This window comes from Mobula birostris, chromosome 9, assembly GCF_030028105.1.
Source record: "Mobula birostris isolate sMobBir1 chromosome 9, sMobBir1.hap1, whole genome shotgun sequence".
NCBI lineage: Eukaryota > Metazoa > Chordata > Chondrichthyes > Myliobatiformes > Myliobatidae > Mobula > Mobula birostris.
This window is the reverse complement of record NC_092378.1, coordinates 151528792-151543876: the sequence shown is the minus strand read 5'-3', so window position 1 is coordinate 151543876 and position 15085 is coordinate 151528792. Positions and strand designations below refer to the sequence as shown.

The 15085-nt window shown below is 42.0% G+C and overlaps 1 protein-coding gene across 6 annotated transcripts in view; it reads left to right on the top strand.

The window, feature by feature from the left end:
- rsph10b (radial spoke head 10 homolog B) overlaps window positions 1-15085 on the top strand; it is a 77333-nt gene that overhangs the window by 48647 nt on the left and 13601 nt on the right. For 5 of the 6 annotated variants that reach the window (XM_072269138.1, XM_072269136.1, XM_072269141.1 and 2 more), the window contains 5 exons: window positions 990-1097; window positions 4004-4171; window positions 6451-6558; window positions 11200-11263; window positions 13595-13729. In XM_072269138.1, coding sequence (XP_072125239.1) covers window positions 990-1097; window positions 4004-4171; window positions 6451-6558; window positions 11200-11263; window positions 13595-13729 — 583 coding nt within the window. The remainder of the gene's footprint in view (window positions 1-989; window positions 1098-4003; window positions 4172-6450; window positions 6559-11199; window positions 11264-13594; window positions 13730-15085) is intronic. The other variant, XM_072269140.1, reaches the window with a different exon arrangement.

The window sequence follows — 15085 nt, the reverse complement described above, 5'->3', positions numbered from 1 at the left end:
TGAAATGATATAACAGGATGATATTTCACAGTATCTCTGCTCCGCAGAAGATTAACTTCATTACAACCTTTTTAAACAATTAAACAGGTGATGTAGAAAGCCCACACATTAAAATCCTACATAGGAGAAATACAACTGGTAACTCAATAGATCCCTTCCACTGGAAGCCATCAATAGACAGTGTAGATTAAGCTCCACTTCCCATAGTGCTGGAAGATGCAGGAATTCCTTGTGTTCTCAGGAAAGACAATTGGTAACAGTTTAAAATATGGCTGCACCAGGAAGAGAAATTTGATGAGGAGGCAATGAAGAGAGCCTGAGTTGTGGAGGCAGTGTTCATGTAAGTGGGGTTAATGAGGGTCCTGTTGCAGGATCTCATCCCAGAGCATCAACTTGCGCCTGTTCGCTCCACGGATGCTGCTTGTCATGATTCAGTATTCTGCTTTATTTTTGTTCCGGATTCCAACATCTTCAATCTCTTGTATCTTCTCTAAATTGAGCACCTTTGCTTCAAAACTAGCAGGCTGGGTCATGAAGTAGTAATTTTATTTAGAAATGATGAAGCAATGACATTGTTCATCATTGGAGTTTCATTGAAGGCAGTTTTAATGGAAATTGGAAATTAAGCAGTGCATTTTTCAGACATCTCTCCTGGAAATGTTACCCACTTATTGGTGTTTAACTCACTTTTAGGACCATATCTTCGTACCTATTCTTCATGCATGGGTGAAGACAGTAAACTCAGCATATTTCTAGACAGCCAAGTACAATCATAGCCTAATCCAGTGACACTCATCATATCAATCTTGAGCAGATAATCAGAAGCAAGGTCTTTATAAGTTATTCTGTCTTCTTTGCAGGAAAAGTCATTTCAAATAAAATTGACTATTTTATGATTAGAAATTGTAGTATTTTGTACATTCTCTTTTCTTTATATTTATTCTAAACAAATGCATTTGTCTCACCTTTATTTTATTCTGTAAATGCAGGATCTAAATTTATTGAGCAAACGCTTGACAGCTACTCGCATTGTGGAGATCTTGTCTCAGGATAACCCTGCAGTGTCTGATGGAACCTACAACAACATGGATGTTGAGGTACCATAGGTCTTAATTAAATGTTGTAATCCTAACTTCTTGCCTCCTAGACAAGACGTCTATCCTCTAACACCAAAGTATTCATTGTATCACTTAAAGAATATTTTTCAATGCAAAATTGGACTGTTGCGTTTAACTAAGAGGCAACAGTAAGCATATTGCAGTAGTTTGTGATTCACAGTACTTCAGGGTTTCCTTTGTAGAGTCATACAGCACAGAAACAGGCCTTTCAGCCCAACTGGTCTAGGGCTGACCAGGATGCACATCCAGGTTTGTCCACCTTTCTTATCCATGTACCTGTCCAATTGTCCTTTAAAACTTGCTGTTGTACCTGCCTCAGCCACTTCCTCAGGCAGCTCATTCCATATAGGTACCTCCCCTCTGCATAGTAGATAAGTTGCCCCTCACGTTTCTATTAAATCTTTCACTGTCACTTTAAGCCCATGTTCTCAAGTTCTTGACTCCCCACCCTTGGAAAAAGGATGAACCTATCTATGCTCTTCATGATTTTATACACCTCTGTAAGATCAACTCTCAGTCTCCAATCTTCCATGGAGAAAGGACACAGCCCGTTCAATCTCTCCATATAATTAAGTACCTTGAGGCCTGGCAACAGCTTTATAAATCTTTTGTGCATGCGTTTCATATTTTCTTTAGCAGAATGACCAAAATTAAATACAATTCTCCAAGTGAAGCCCCATGAGCATCTTGTACAACTGTACCATCACCTTCCAGCTTCTATACTCAGTGCCCTGACTGATGAAGATTACTGTGCTAAGAGTTTTATTCACCACTCTATCTACTTGCGATTACACTTTCAGGGAACCAAGGACCTGAACTCCAAGGTCCCTCTGTTCTACAATACTCCCCAGGGCCCTGCTGTCCATTGTGTAAGTCCTACGTGGATTTGACACCTCACACTTACCAAAGTTACTCCATTTGCCATTTCTTGACCCACTTCCTCACCTGATAAAAATTCTCCTGTAAGTTTTGATACCTTCATTCTCCACTGGCCAGCTATTTCAGTGTTAACTGCAAACTTATTCCTTGTACAAAAGTCTTAGGCACCCTAGATTTTTATATGGTTTCAGATGGTGTGGCCTCCACAGAGCCCTGATCTCAACATCATTGAGGCTCTCTGGGATTATCTGGAGAGACAGGAACAAGTGAGACAGCTAAAGTCTGCAGATGAACTGTGGCAAGTTTTCTTATAGCCGATTATAACCAGCCAATTTGCTTAGAAAACTGCATGACAGTGTACCTAAGAAAATGAATGCAGTTTTAAAGGCAAAAAGTGGTCACATCAAAGATTGATTTGCTTTAGTTTTTGATATTTACAAACTCTTCATTTTATTATTTTGAAAGCATCTTCACTCTACAGAATATTTGTGTATGTGCCTAAGACGTTTGCACAGTTCTGTAGATAATGGACAACAACGGGCCCAGCTCTGACCCCTGAGGCACAACACTAGTCGAGGTGCCTCCAGTCTGAGAAACAGCCTTCCACCATTACCCTCTGCTTCTGATCATCAAGCCAGTTGTGTATCCAATTAGCCAGTTCTCTCTGGATTCCAAACCATCTAGATTTCTAGAGCAGCCGACCATATGGAACATTAAGTTGCCAGTCCTGTTCTCCCCTTAGATGTGTTTCCATAATGACTATAATATTCAAGTCACACGTAACTAGCCATGCTCTGGGTTCATCCACTTCACCTGCAGGCCTCTTGCACTGAAATAAACACAATTTTCTCACTCACTGCCACACTCCTGCCTGTCCTGTCTAATCAACTTGCCATTGCTGACTTCTGTATCACTTTCCTGTCTTTCATTTGATTCCCTGCTGCTTAGGATCCCAGCCCCTCTGCCAGTCTAGTTTAAACCTCCCCAGTGACACCAGGAAATCTACATATCAGGATATTAGCTTCCCCCTTAGTTCAGGTGCAACACGTCACTCTTGTACAGGTCACCTCTGCCCCAGTAGAAATCCCAATGGTCCAAAAATCTGAAACCCTGTCCCCACACAAATCTTTCAGCCACACATTCATTTGCTCTGTTCTCCTATTTTTGCCCTTGCTAGCATGTGGCACTGGAAGTAATCCAGAGATTATTACTCTTGGTCCTGTTCCTTAACCTCTTTCCTCGCTCCCTATATTGACGCTCTTTGCAATTTATTTATTTTAAAGTCATTCTGAAAACCTCAGAAACAAATATGAAATGTACTTTTAAACACAAGATTTTAGTAAATATATGGTTCCTTAAGGTTGTCATAGCCAGAGGTGGGGGGAGGGTGATTAGTGGGGGTAATCTCCCACAAGCTACTAGATGCTCCCAATGACATAGGTCTCAGAAAGGGTATCTGATAATAAAGTCCAGCCCAGCACCTGGCTCTGTGTGTGGCTTAGCTACTAAGCTCAGCACAACAGTTTCTACTGACAGGAGAAGGGACAAAGGCAGGTTACTGGCACATTAAAACTAGTCACTTTGAGCAGTTGACGCTCGTTAGCCGTGGTTGGCAGCTCATCCAGGAGAAGGAAAACTCTGATCTCAAACCTCCGCTGCCTTATGGCTACACCCACTCGTAGGAAAGGCTTCGGGAGTAAACCCCAAGGAAAAATCCAGAGCTGGAGTCCCTGAGGCAGTCCTACGTTGAGTTCAGTGCTGACTGGCAACTCCTGCAAAGTCGCTGGTGTCAAACTGTACCGGTTTCTGCCATTTCTTTGGATTCATCGGCTGTGTGGAGCGGTGGAGCCTGCTGCATGGCCAACAACTTGCTCTCCATATTGTACTGCCTGGCATATCGCTTAGACAGCTAGGTTCAACATCCGTGGTCAACCTCAACCAACAGAGGGCCTCCTCCAAGTAAATATATTATGTAGTATGGTTAACATGAGGAACCTTTTTTTCAGATGGTGTTCTTGGAATTTTTAGAAGCCCTGCTCTCATGCGCAGAAGTTTATGTGACTAAAAGAATGCTTGAAAGTTCAGAACCCTCCTCCACAAATTCAGACAGTGTGAATATAACTCTTCTTACAACTACTGCGTCAGCTCAGCTGAAACAAGAACCTTTAGACCTGGTAATCAAATACCATTGATCTCTCTGTTTTTTCTAATTAGATTTTCTGTTTAACAGTAAACCACAGCAGAATAAATTTAAACACAAGAGATTCTGCAGATGCTGGAAATCTGGAGCAACACACACAAAACTCAGCGAGTCAGACAGCATCTACTGAGGGGAATTTTCTTTCTGTCTGTTACATCTTGCTCTCATAAAATACGTCAGGCTTAATTTGTAGAATCATATAATGATGCAGTGCAGAACGAGGCCATTTGATCCTTTGGGCCTCTGCTCGTTCTTTGAATAAGCTGATGCATTTCCCTTCCTTTCACCATACCTCGACATTGTCTAGGACAAAGCAGTCCACAACTGGCCCTCCATCAGTCATCTTAGCAGTCATTATCTCCGCCACTGTGTACCATATAGAAATAGCAATTCAGTGCTAGTCCAAGCATCTCCCAAACCTTTGTTCTCTGCCACCAAGAAGATCAAGGGCAGCTGGTACATGTTGGATCCTGATGCTTTTGTGATCCAAAGGTTCCTCAGAAGTTAACTTACTTACTGCCCGTTATGCCACTGGCCGCAATGAAGGTCTCCCATCTCTGTTGGTACTCAGGGCTTCCTTCACCATGCCAGTAACTCTCTTTAGGTTTTCACTATAGTCAGTCATGCAGATCCCAGGTGGAGACTCAGGAATACCATTGCACTCAGATGTAGAAGGATTCTTCATTGCTGTTTACCAGTCAGGGTTGTAAGCCCTGAGATGAACCCCTGAACCTGGAGGACCGGTAAACCACTCTGAGTCTGGCCTCTACCCTTTGACCTGTTTGGCATGGGTGACCCTACCAAGAGTCAAAGCATAAATCCCTCACTCCAGCCAACGTAGCTGTCCAGGTCATTGAGGCACACAAGCCTCCAAAACGACAAGATTATAGTCCTCTTGGAAGTTCAGGAGTTAACAATGAGGCATAAAACTTTCTGCTTTTGATAATTTGATTAAATATTATAAAAACAAAGTAGACAAAGGGAGAAGAAGCGTAAGGAGAGAGAATGAACATGGGGATGTGGGGAAGAGAAGGAACAAAAGTAGTCTAGTCTTCTTATACAAGACTATTGACTACAGTAAATTCCAATGATAACATTAATTAATTACATAGCCAGATTCAAGTAATGTGACACCCACCTGTTACCATGCTGTATCTCTAAATATTTTTTAAAATTATAAATAAATCCAATTCTAACGTGATCTGAACCCACTGAACAACACAAAGAAAACGTTTATAAGATGAGACTGATCCAACATAATTAAAAGCAGGAGATACTTTTCTAGATATTTTGTGTATGATAAATTAATAAGAAATGCTTTGAAAATGTTGATTGATACATTTCCAAAGCTCTTATAGAGCTACAGCACTGCAACAGGCTCTTCTGGCCCAATGAGCCCACACTGCCCATTTACACCCATTGACCAAGTAACCTACTAACCTGTACGTTTTTGGAATGTGGGAGGAAACCAGAGCATCTGGAGGAAACCCATGCAGTGACAGGAAGGATGTATAAACTCCTCACAGGCAGCAGCAGGAGTGTATTATAGCAGTGTGCTTCAGACTGGAGTGTATTATAGCAGTGTGTTTCAGACTGGCTAGTCATGGCAAAAGCCATTCAATGAATATTATTCTTTCCTGTTACACTGGAGTTGTTGCACACAATCTTAATCTTATATATCTCTTACTGTTGAGTTCATGGTAAAAGGGAGAGTGAATGTCCTGTGACACTGAGCACACCATCCTGTGAAGTATGTATGTGCATTCCCATAGTTTATACCAAAAAATGAGAAATGTGAAATAAATTCAATGGCAAATTTTATACTTTTATCTGTCCAAGTCTTTGATTTTCCCAGATGAAGACCCAAAGCTGTGTGTAACCCTCATAAAATGCTAGAGGAATTCAGTAAGTCAGGCAGCATCTATGCAGATGAATAAAGAACCAACATTTCAGGCTGATACCTCTGAGAAAGGGTCCCTAGCCAAAATATCGGCTCTTTAGTCCTCTCCATAGATGCTGCCTGTCCCTCTGAGTTCATCCGGCATATTGAGTGTTCTACTCTGCATTTCCAGCATCTCTAGGATTCATGTCTGTCATTCCAGTAACTCACCATGATTAATACTTACTGAAAAATTCTAACAACCTGCTTTTATCAGCAATATCCTATGCCACAGAATCTCAGTGCCTACTGTTGGATCATCTTTAAAGATACTGGTCAAAATTATGTATTAAAATATGTTTTAAATTAATCAGCAGGTCTCTGTCCAAGAACACGTTTCTCCAGAGCCAAATGGACGTGGCATGAAATCCCTCACAAAGAAACGCGGAGAGGCTAATGGAGGCTCTTCAAGGAAATCGGAGGTTTGTATGCGATTCATCATCATCATTAAATGCCATGTTGTATGTCAATGGTGATCATGGTCCAGGACCATGATTGTTCCTGGCAAATTTTTCTGCAGAAGTGCCTTCTCCTAGACAATGTATTTATAAGGTGGGTGACCCCAGCCATTATCAATACTCTTCAAAGATGGTCTGTCTGGCGTCAATGGTCACATAATCAGGACTGGTGATACGCACCAGCTGTTCATACGACCATCCAGCACCTGCTCCCTTGGCTTCACGTGACCATGACTGGGGGGCTAAGCAGGTGCTACACCTTGCCCAAGGGTGACCTGCAGGCTAGCGGAGGGAAGGAGCACCTTACACCTCCTTTGGTAGAGACATATCTCTACCCCACCATGAGTTTCATTTATAGGTTTGAACAGAATTAATCTAAAATATATTTGATTCCTAATGCAGTTTTTGTGCCAACTACCCTCCTGTGAAGATGATAACTCCCAGCCAACTCACTGACGGAAGAAGCACTGCACAGTTGTTTTGTACGTGAGCCTGAAGCCTGATTGGGGTCAATATTGTCTACACCTATTACACAGTTTGGTTGCATTCTGTTGAAAGCTAACAATCAGGAAGATTGTTGTCGTCACAGTAGCATAGCAGTTACCACAACACTATTACAGTTCGAGACGTTTTGGACCTCAGAGTTCAGTTCTGGCACCATTTGTATGTTCTCCTGGTGACCGCGTAGGTATCCTCTGGGTGCTCTGGTTTCCTCCCACATTCCGAGGACATACCAGTTAGAAGGTTAACTGGTCATGGTAAATTGTTCTGTGATTAGGCTAGGAGTAAGCAGGTGGATTGCTAGGTAGTGCGGCTTGTTCTGCACAGTATCTCTGAAAAAGTAAATAATCATTCAATTAATTAAATAAACAGATAAACAGACAAACAAATGAATAAATAAAATTTTTAAAAACCTCTGGTAGTTAATGAGAGTGAAGTAGCTAACTTCACTCAGAGGGTAATGAGAATGTGGGATGAGCTGCCAGCACAAGTATTGTATGTAAGCTCAGTTTCAAAATCCAAGAGAAGTTTGGATAGCTACATGGATGGCAGGGGTATGGAGGCCTGTGGCCCTGGTGCAGGTCGATAGGAGTAGGCAGCTTAAAAGGTTTGGTGTAGACTAGATGAGCCGAGAGGCCTGTTTATGTGCTGTATTGTCAGTACACATATCAACAATCTCAATTGATTGAAGTTGCAATCTCAATTGAGATTACTTCCTGTAATGTGGCAACCATAACTCACAAGACTTTAACTGTGACCTAAACAAAGTTTTATGTAGCTGCAACATGACCAGCCAACTTTTATCGTCAGTGACCTGACCAATTTGCCGTATGCCTTTTTTAACCTCCCTATTGCTACTTTCAGAGAACTGTGGTCTTACACCTCATGATCCTTTTGTTCACCAGTGGTCCCCAGGGTCCTGCCATTTACACTATACCTTCCTCTTACATTTGACCTCCCAAGGTGCAACACCTTGCACTTAGACCAAATGATCATCAGATGTATGAGCAGAATTAGGCATTCGGCTTATCAAGTCTACTCTGCCATTCCATCATGGCTGATTTATTATTCCTCTCAACCTCATTCTCCTGCCTTCTCCCAGTGACTTTTGACACCCTTACTAATAAAAACCTATCAACCTCTGCTTGAAATATTTCCCATAACGTGGCATTCACTGCCATCTGTGGCAATGAATTCCACAGATTCATCACCCACTGGATAAGGAAATTCCTCCTCATCTCTGTTCTAAATGGACGTCCCTCTATTCTGAGAATGTGCCCTTTGGGCCTAGGTGCCCCCTATCAGAAACATCTTCTCCATGTCCATTCTGTGTAGGTCTTTCAATATTTGATGGGTTTCAATGGGATCCCCCACTCCATTCTTTTAAACTCCAGTGACTTTGGGTCCAAATGCTCCTCTTCTGGTATCCCTTTCATTCCTGGAATCATTCTTGTGAACCTCCTCTGAACCCTCTCCAATGCTAGCACATCTTTTCTTAGATAAGGGGCCCAAAACTGCTCACAATACTCCAAATGCAGTATAACTGATGCCTTATAATCCCACTTGTCTGGATTAATCTCTATTTCCCGTATTTCTGCCCATATTTCCAACTGTTATGATTATGAGGACACGCAGTCCTCTTTTATTGTCATTTAGTAATGCATGCATTAAGAAATGATACAATATTTCCTCCGGTGTGATATCACAAAACACAGGACAGACCAAGACTGGAAAAAAAAACTAACAAAACCACATAATTATAACATATAGTTACAACAGTGCAACAATACCATAACTTGATGAAGAAGTCCATGAGCACAGTAAAAGTTCAAAGTCTCTCAAATGTTTGGTATCCTTTGGCAATCTTCCTCACTATCGACACCTCCACCAATTTCTGTGTCCTCTGCAAACTTAATAAGCAGATCACCTACAATTTCATCCAAATAATAATCAGGCCATGGAAATGTAACGGTTAGCGCTACGCTATTGCAGCTCAGGGCATCAGAGATTGGAGTTAATTTCTGATGTCCTGTGAAAGGAATTTGTACATTCTCCCTCTGAATGCGTGTGTTTACTCCAGGTGCTCCAGTTTCCTCTAACAGTCCAAAGACATACTGATTAATATGTTAGTTGATCATTGTAAATTATCCTGTGATTAGGCTAGAGTTAATAGATGGGTTGCTGACTGGTGCAGCTTGTTGGGCCAGAATGACCTGTTCTGTGCTGAATCTATAAATAAACAACAGCCATCCACCACTACCCTCAGTCTTCTACTGTTGAATCCAATTTATCAAGTCCCCCATGGATCCCATGTGTCTTAGTCTTCTGGATCTGCCTACCAGGAGGAACCTTGTCACCAGTCACCAAACTATGGAAAGCCAAGTACCTGTAAGTGGGATTAATATAGAGAAGTACTTGATGGATGGCATAGGGATGGTCAACTGAACAATCCCATTAACTACATACCTGGCTGCCATTGCATCTTGATTAACCAATCCCTTAATTTAGTTTGCCCTCTCACTTTAGCTAGCGCTGTCTTCTTGCCCTCATAACTGCCCTTATTTAAGTTTACAATGCCAGTTGGAGATATTCTTCCCTCACTCAATCTGAGTGTAAAATTCAATCATATTATGATCCCTGCCTCTTATGAGTGTCTCCACTGTAGGGATAATGATTAATTATGTTGCATTGGAAATTAGTAAATTGGTTTATTATTGTCACATGTATTGAGGTCAGTGAATGCCACTCATATAGATCAATTCATCACATCAGTGCATTGAGGTTTCCTCCCTCATTCCAAAAAGATGTATGGTTATGGTTAGTAGGTTGTGGGCATGCTGTGTTGGCGTTGGAAGCATGGTGATAATTGCGGGCTGCCCTTGCTGTTTTGATTTGATGCAAACGATGCACTGTATTTCACTGTATGTTTCGATATTTTAGTGTACAAGGGATTTATAAAGCTAAACTCTTTGAATAAAATGTTACCATTACAGAGAAAAAGGCAACACAGACAATGAATAAGGTGCAAGGCCAATACAAAGTAGATTGCAAGATCATTAATCCATCTTATTATACTGGGGGATTGTTCAACAGTCTTGTAATAGTGGGATAGTAGATGTCCTTGAGCCCAGTAGTATGTGCCTTACAATACCAGATTCAATACCTTGCTCTCTTGTTGGCTCCAAAATGTGCCGTTCCATGAAACTCCCCTAAAAAATAAAACTCTATGAATTCCTCTTCGTGGTTTCCATATTTTCATATTTCCCTATGACACACAAAGAGGCTATTTGACTCATTGAGCTTTCGGAGCAATCCCATCAATCCAAATTATTTCTCTGAGCAACAGACACAAAATACTAGAGGAACTCAGCAGGTCAAACAACATCTATGAAGGGAAATGAACACTCGACATTTCAGATCAAGACCTTTCATCTATATGAAATATTGACCATTCATTTCCCTTCATAGATGCTACCTGACCTGTTAAGTTCCACCAGCATTTGTGTGTGTTACTCAAGATTTCTAGCATCTGCAGAACCGTTTGTGTCTATTATTTCTGTGAGATCTATTATTTTTCCTATGCTCCTCAACTTCTAATATCACTAATCTACACTAGAGCTAATTTACAGCTGCTAATTAACTGACTCACCAGAATGACTTTGGAATATGTGGGGATACCAGAGAAACCAAGAGCAACCCACCCAGTCACAGAGAGAACATATTCCACATAGGTAGGTTTTGCTGTGGAAGGTCAGGATTGAACCTGTGTCAGTGGACCAACACTACCCTACTGTGCTACTGTACCTTTGTCCATCTAGTCTATGTGTCTGGGATAATACTCTCTCCCCATCTACGTACCTTCCTGGCAGGCTCCCATTATTCCTTCTTTGGTTTCAGATGAGCAGTCTATGTCTGTGGATATGGCGATGGGTGTTGGCAGCATGAATGACACTAGGGGCTGAGATGGATGATGAAGTTGACATGGTCATGGACAGAAATGTCAATGGGAACAAAACAAGACAGATTATCTTGTACAATTGTCCAGTGTTTGAGGGGTTGGCAAATTGGATCAGAGACAGATATTGACTTCTCTATATGTTTTAGCGTAAGAAGAATAAAGCCTCTGCCTCATCAGCCGAGAAGTCTTCGAAATCATCTGCCCATCACGGTAAGTTCACGCAGCAGTTACAACATTGTATGTGGATTTATTTCTGTGACAATAATTTTACAAGATGGATGTTTGTTTGTCTGTCTGGCTCAGCTCAGTTTTTGTCTATGCATTGAGCAGTAATGGTAGTGATAAGTTTGAGCATTTACCCTGTTGGCACAGCGCCTTGGAATCCTAAACATCACGGGTTTGCTTCACAGGCTGGATCAAGTTAGTCAATTCTGTTATACTGGAGGGACCACACAGTTGTCCAAATTCCACCAGGGCTAAGCAGTTTAAAAATTCTGATAGGGAGCCAAGCACATTGCAATTTGTAAAGGAGTTGGGGGAAAGTTTTAATAGGAAGGAATTAATTAGACAAGAAACAAACAGGATTCCCAAGATAAACAATCCATCGCAAGCCGTCTCACCATGTTGTAAAACCTAAATCATTCCTGGTTTTGTTTTCGGCAAGATGGATGGGAATGGAAGGTACTTCACGAAAGATTCTACTTCTCTCAGTTATTCTGTTATCATTAATAGAGGACTACAGCACAGAAACAGGCCCTTCAGCCCATTTAGTCCATGCTGAACTGTTATCCTTAAAGGACCCATTGACCCATACCAGTACTGTAGCCCTCCAAACCCCTTTCATCTACGTACTTGTACAAATTTCTCTTAAATGTTGCAATCATTTAAAGCAATGCCCTTAAAGGTGTTGGTGTATGAGCAGAGGGAATTTGGGGTCCAAGCTCATAGCTCCCTAAAAGTGACTACACTGGTTATGGTGGTTAAGAAGGGATATGGCATGATTGCTTTATTAGTTGAGGCATTGAGTTCAGAAGTCAGGAAGTTAGACCATTCCTGAAGTATTACATACAGTGTTGGTCATCCCATTATAGGAAGAAGGTTGAGGCTTTAGAAAGGGTGAGGAGAGATTTACCAGAATGTTGCCTGGATTTGATGGCATGTGTGAGAGATTAGACAAACTTGGGCTGTTTTCTCTGGAGCAGTGGAGGCTATGGGGAGATCTGATAGAGATTTATTTAGGAGAGGCATAGATAGAGTAGACAGACAGTATCTTTTTCCCATGGTTAGACGTACCACAGGGTATACTTTTAAGGTGTGGGCGGGGGGTAATTTCAAAGGAGGTGTGAGGAGTAAGTTTTTACGCAGAGAGTAGTGGGTGCCTAGAATGTGCTGCCTGGGGTGGTAGTAGAGGCATTAGGGAATTTTAAAAGACATTTAGATGGGCACGTGAATGTGAGGAAAATGGAAGGATATGGATATTGTGAAGGCATAAAAGATTAGTATGGTTGGCCATTTGATTTAATTGGTTTGGCATAACTTTGCAGGCGGAAGGGCCTGTTCCTGTGTTCTGGGGCACAGGAGAACAAGGGTTGATTTGAAAGAGGTATAAAAATGATGAGTGGTATAGGGTAGGTGCAAGCAGACATTTTCCACCGAAGTTGGGTGAGACTAGGTCTAGAGGTCATAGATTAAGGGTGAAATATGGAATGTTTAAGGGGAACCTGAGGGGGATCTTCTTCGCTGAGAGGGTAGTGTGAATGTGGAATGAGCTGCCTGTGGAAGTAATGGATGTGGGCAACACACAGAAAGTGCTGAAGGAACTCAGCAGGCCAGGCAGCATCTATGGAAAAGAGGACAGTCAACATTTTGGGCCCAGACCCTTCAGCAGGACTAAAGGGAAAAAACAGATGAGAAGATTTTAAATGAAGTGACACAGAAATTGAGCATAAAAGATGATTTGAGGTAGTAATGATCTTATTGAGTGGTAGAGCAGGCTTGAAGGACTGAATAGTGTAATACTATTTGTTATAGAACATAGAACATTACAGCACAGTACAGTCCATTCAGCCCATGATGTTGTACTGACCTTTTCACCTACTTTAAGATCAATCTAACCCTTCCCTCCTAGTGGGGCATATGCTACTGACAACAGCTCACCAGACTCCTCTTGCCTGGGCCATTCTTTCCGGTTGTCCCCAGGTGTAGCCCATCTTTGAAGATCCTTCCTCTCCGAGGAATGAGGTTTCTGGAGCTTTGTCGGCATTTCTGTATCACTGGGATGTTTAACGGATGCCCAACTTCTTCCTACATCGCCCTCCATTTTTCCTCCATCCGTGTGTCTATCTAAGAGTCTCTTAAATGTCCCTAATGTATCTGCCTCACCAGCACCCTGACACGTGTTCCATGCACTCACCACTCTGCTTAAAAAAACCCGCCTCTATAATTCCCCTGTACCGTCACGTTATAAATGTTGATTTTCCAGATGTATACCCCAGAGTATTTTAATAGATTCTAAGATCTGACTGTTACTGATTTGCACAGATCAGAATAAATCAGCAGCTTTGAGCAAAACCATCCAGAAGGAAGAAGAACTAAGCCGGAACTTATCACCATTGCTGCATCCTGTGGACTCCTTGGCACCATCTGGAGATTCACGGAGTGAAATAAGTGAACACGGTTAGACTGGTTTTATTAGTACACTTGAGATTTCGTAATACACAACTTTCATAGTGGGATACAATTCCAGTTCTAATCGGCAGGAGTCATTGAAACAAGAAATAATACAATCTAAACCAAACTGTTACATCTTTAGAAGGTTTCGTCTTTCGCAAATATGTTACTAAAATTACTAGATTTAGATTCATTTACCACATATACATTGAAGCATACAGTGAAGCACACATAAAATGCTGGAGGAACTCAGCAGGTCAGGCAGCATCTGTGGGAGGGAATAAACAGTCGATGTTTCGGGCCAAGACATGGAAGGGAAGATAGATAGACACTTTATTGATCCCAAAGGATCAATACAGTGTCACAGTAGAACATAGAATAGTACAGCACAGTTCAGGCCCTTCGGCCCACAATGTTGTGCCGACCCTCAAACCCTGCCTCCCATATAAGACCCCACCTTAAATTCCTCCATATACCTGTCTAGTAGTCTCTTAAACTTCACTAGTGTATCTGCTTCCACCACTGACTCAGGCAGTGCATTCCACGCACCAACCACTCTCTGAGTAAAAAACCTTCCTCTAATATCCCCCTTGAACTTCCCACCCCTTACCTTAAAGCCATGTCCTCTTGTATTGAGCAGTGGTGCCCTGGGGAAGAGGCACTGGCTATCCACTCTATCTATTCCTCTTATTATCTTGTACACCTCTATCATGTCTCCTCTCATCCTCCTTCTCTCCAAAGAGTAAAGCCCTAGCTCCCTTAATCTCTGATCATAATGCATGCTCTCTAAACCAGGCAGCATCCTGGTAAATCTCCTCTGTACCCTTTCCAATGCTTCCACATCCTTCCTATAGTGAGGTGACCAGAACTGGACATAGTACTCCAAGTGTGGCCTAACCAGAGTTTTATAGAGCTGCATCATTACATCACGACTCTTAAACTCTATCCCTCAACTTATGAAAGCTAACACCCCATAAGCTTTCCTAACTACCCTATCTACTTGTGAGGCAACTTTCAGGGATCTGTGGACATGTACCCCCAGATCCCTCTGCTCCTCCACACTACCAAGTATCCTGCCATTTACTTTGTACTCTGCCTTGGAGTTTGTCCTTCCAAAGTGTACCACCTCACACTTCTCCGGGTTGAACTCCATCTGCCACTTCTGCATCCTATCAATGTCTCTCTGCAATCTTTGACAATCCTCTACACTATCTACAACACCACCAACCTTTGTGTTGTCTGCAAACTTGCCAAACCACCCTTCTACCCCCACATTCAGGTCGTTAATAAAATTCACGAAAAGTAGAGGTCCCAGAACAGATCCTTGTGGGACACCACTAGTCACAATCCTCCAGTCCGAAT